The sequence below is a fragment of the Pyrus communis genome, chromosome 1 (assembly GCF_963583255.1).
Source record: "Pyrus communis chromosome 1, drPyrComm1.1, whole genome shotgun sequence".
Taxonomy (NCBI): domain Eukaryota; kingdom Viridiplantae; phylum Streptophyta; class Magnoliopsida; order Rosales; family Rosaceae; genus Pyrus; species Pyrus communis.
The window spans coordinates 13,904,754-13,907,734 of record NC_084803.1 but is presented as its reverse complement, the minus strand read 5'-3'; the positions used below and the strand labels follow the sequence as shown (position 1 = coordinate 13,907,734).

Below are 2,981 nucleotides of genomic sequence, written 5' to 3'. Positions count from 1 at the left end.
ACCGTGGAAAATATCTTTTAAATTGAGGATATTTTTATAAAATCAACCCATTCGCTTGAACCGGTGGTTTTTTCAATTTGACGGATATTTTTTTACAAAATGACCAAAATGATTGACAGTGGACAATCTTAAAGACCACTTTTACTGATTTTAAATCTCAAAAATCAGAGTGAAGAGTTATGTCAATCTTAAAACTATTTTATCTAAAAAGCATTTCTTTCTTTTTTTTCATGGCATGTAGTTCAACTTACAAATCAAAAGGTTCTTGTTCCGCTGCAGGACAACATGTGAAATACACCGTAAGGGCAATATTCCATCGGAAAATAGTACATCTCAAAAGCAATTGCACCGATCATATAAAACAAAGAAAAGTAGGACATAATGGAGACAAGATGATCCATCAATATATTATTCGATTCTTAATTATATAATTAAGGGTCCTCCTACAATTATTTAGTACAACTTAAATGGTAAGGTTTTCTTCTCAAGTACGGAGCACGAGAAAAATACACAAGTGGCACTGTTAAATATAATGATATAATAAGGAAATATTATTCAACTACTCTCTCCAACTCCAAGCCATTCTTCCCCTTGATGATCAGAACCCAGAAAAGAAGTGAAGGAATGGAAATTGAGAGCCAAATTTGGCTGAACTTGAACTTGATCATCACCATCATCGCTACCACCATTATTCCAATGTTGCAGCATTTCCTCTGAAAAAAATTGAGCGGTTTCATCTACAAAATGTGACGTAATATTGTCACTATTATTATGATTCAAGTAATCGTGATTAATTTCAGGGAAATCCGAATTCAGAAGACTGGCTATGTCAAAATCCACCAAAAAATCCGAGGTTGAATTTTCTTGATCAGCATTGATATTAGAGAATGAAGAAAACGACAGTGCCCTATTAATGTGGTCATCATCCATAGCAGCTGGCTTGTCATCAAACATTAGTACTGTGTTTGTTTCTTCAGTGCAGTGTTGATGATCATGAGCAAGTAGGACTTTGTGTGGCTGTGGGTTGATGAAAACTTGGGTACACTTGGCAGCTTTGGTACGGTAAACAAGGGATGATGGTGATGCCATGTCCGTACTTTTTGCGTTCTTGGAATTTGGTTCACCATTTTTGTGGTGCTTGAGATTTGAAGCAGATCTTTGTTGTTGTTGGTCATGAACTTTTTTACCTAAATTTGTGTTCCAGTAGTTCTTTATTTCATTGTCTGTTCGCCCTGGAAGCCTACCAGCTATTAGAGACCATCTGAAAATAAAACATAAAAAATCAATCAAAATAAAAAACCTTGCATAAATAAATAAATAAAAAATAGAAAAAAAAAAATCAGAGAGAAGTACCTGTTCCCCAGAAGCTTGTGAAGCCTAATGATAAGCTCGTCTTCATCTGGAGATATGTTGCCTCTCTTAATGTCTGGCCTCAGATAATTCAACCACCTAAGCCTGCAGCTCTTCCCACATCTTTTCAAACCTGCTTATATAATTACGCACTAATTAATTAGAAAACCCACATAAACCCAGGAATGAACTAGCGGTTAGCCCAGCGGTGAGGGTAGGTACGCAGGAGTAAGCTAGATTCAGGATTCGAAACCCTCCAATGTAACTAGAAAAAATGTGTAAGCTACTAATGATTCTGATTAGCATTTTGGTTTAATAGTTACCTGCTTTTTTGGGAAGGTTTCTCCATCTGCCTTCACCATGGAGCTTGATGTATTGAGTGAGAACTTTGTCTTCATGAGCAGTCCAAGCGCCTCTGTTCAAGCCCTCCTTTGCACAACAAGGGCTTCTCCCCATTATTTTTTTGGTGCTTGATCACAACCAAAAACTATAACTTTTCACTCAGAGACTTGTTCTCTCTGCAGCCTCTGGTCTTTTGGCCAAGACGTATGCTTATTGATTTGGTCTCCTTGGCCTTGGAATCTGGATACTTATATAGCTGCACAACCAAAAACTATAACTTTTCACTCAGAGACCTTCTCTCTGCAGCCCCAAGACGTAGGCGTATTTGATTTGGTCTCCTTGGCCTTGGAATCGGATAGTTATATAGCTGCACAGTTTCCGCATGCTATGTTGTGTTTGTATTATATTGAGTAATGCTAGAGAAATTAAATTTGTAGATTAAATTTTGTAAACTAAATGACATGGAAGTTGATGATTAGATTATTATTTAAACGTTGGTAAATGTGCTCATTTCCTATTAGTGACATATTATTTAGTTTGCAAATTTAGTTTATAAATTTAGTCTTCCTAGCATTACTCGTAATAATATAAACACAACATAGCGTGCGGAAACTGTGTTATGCTTAATTGTAGCAATGGTTCCTGAATTTTATTTCTAGTCTAAATTTAGTTTCTGAACTCTCATATTAGTTTCTTTAGTCATCGAATTTAATAATGTGTTGCACCATTGGTCATTTTCACTAACACTGTCTTTTTTTTTTTCCGTTCAGTCTAGGTGTATATTAGGAACTTTAACTTAAAATTTCAAAAAAAAAAAAAAAAAAAAAAAAAAAAAAAAGGAAGAAGAAGATACAAAACAAATGAAAATTTATAAATTAATATCTAAAACTTAAAACAAAATGAAATTTGAACTATAAAAATACAAAGGGAAAATGATCAGACTTTAGCAAGTTGTAAATATTAGGCTATGTAATTTCAAAGTTAGCAGGAGATCGAACTGTGATTGGACCAACTAAGAAATCACATATTGAACTGCGAAAAAAATTCCTATGTATTCATTTTTCTTACACAAAAAAAAAAAAAAAAAAAAGTTATAATTCTTTGGGTTCTTTTTTGACTTTTTCATTTTTCATTTTAAAATTCATTTTTAATGATATGGGTTCAAGTTACTAATATACCCCTAAATTTAAAAGAAAAATAGACGACATTAATGAAAAGGACCAATGATACAATACGTGTTAAGTTTAAGAACTAAAGAAATTAATACGAGAATTTGAAAACAAAAATTA

The 2,981-nt window shown here is 33.6% G+C and overlaps 1 protein-coding gene across 1 annotated transcript; it reads right to left on the bottom strand.

Moving 5' to 3' along the window:
• Positions 1–400: 400 nt before the first annotated feature.
• On the bottom strand, positions 401–1,994 carry LOC137717087 (transcription factor MYB1-like). Its single transcript, XM_068456399.1, has 3 exons — positions 1,674–1,994; positions 1,354–1,483; positions 401–1,261 (listed from the first exon to the last, which is right to left on the bottom strand). The coding sequence occupies exons 1-3, from the start codon at positions 1,804–1,806 to the stop codon at positions 556–558; spliced, it is 969 nt and encodes a 322-aa protein (XP_068312500.1). The 5' UTR covers positions 1,807–1,994; the 3' UTR covers positions 401–555.
• Between the last annotated feature and the right edge of the window lie 987 nt (positions 1,995–2,981).

What these genes read in the sequence shown, in the direction of transcription:
- LOC137717087 (XM_068456399.1), bottom strand. Translation starts at nt 1,806, where the DNA reads ATGGGGAGAAGCCCTTGTTGTGCAAAGGAGGGCTTGAACAGAGGCGCT. An exon ending in AAACCTTCCCAAAAAAGCAG is followed by an intron (nt 1,484 to 1,673) that starts GTAACTATTAAA and finishes TTATATAAGCAG; the next exon opens with GTTTGAAAAGATGTGGGAAG. An exon ending in CACAAGCTTCTGGGGAACAG is followed by an intron (nt 1,262 to 1,353) that starts GTACTTCTCTCT and finishes TTTTATTTTCAG; the next exon opens with ATGGTCTCTAATAGCTGGTA.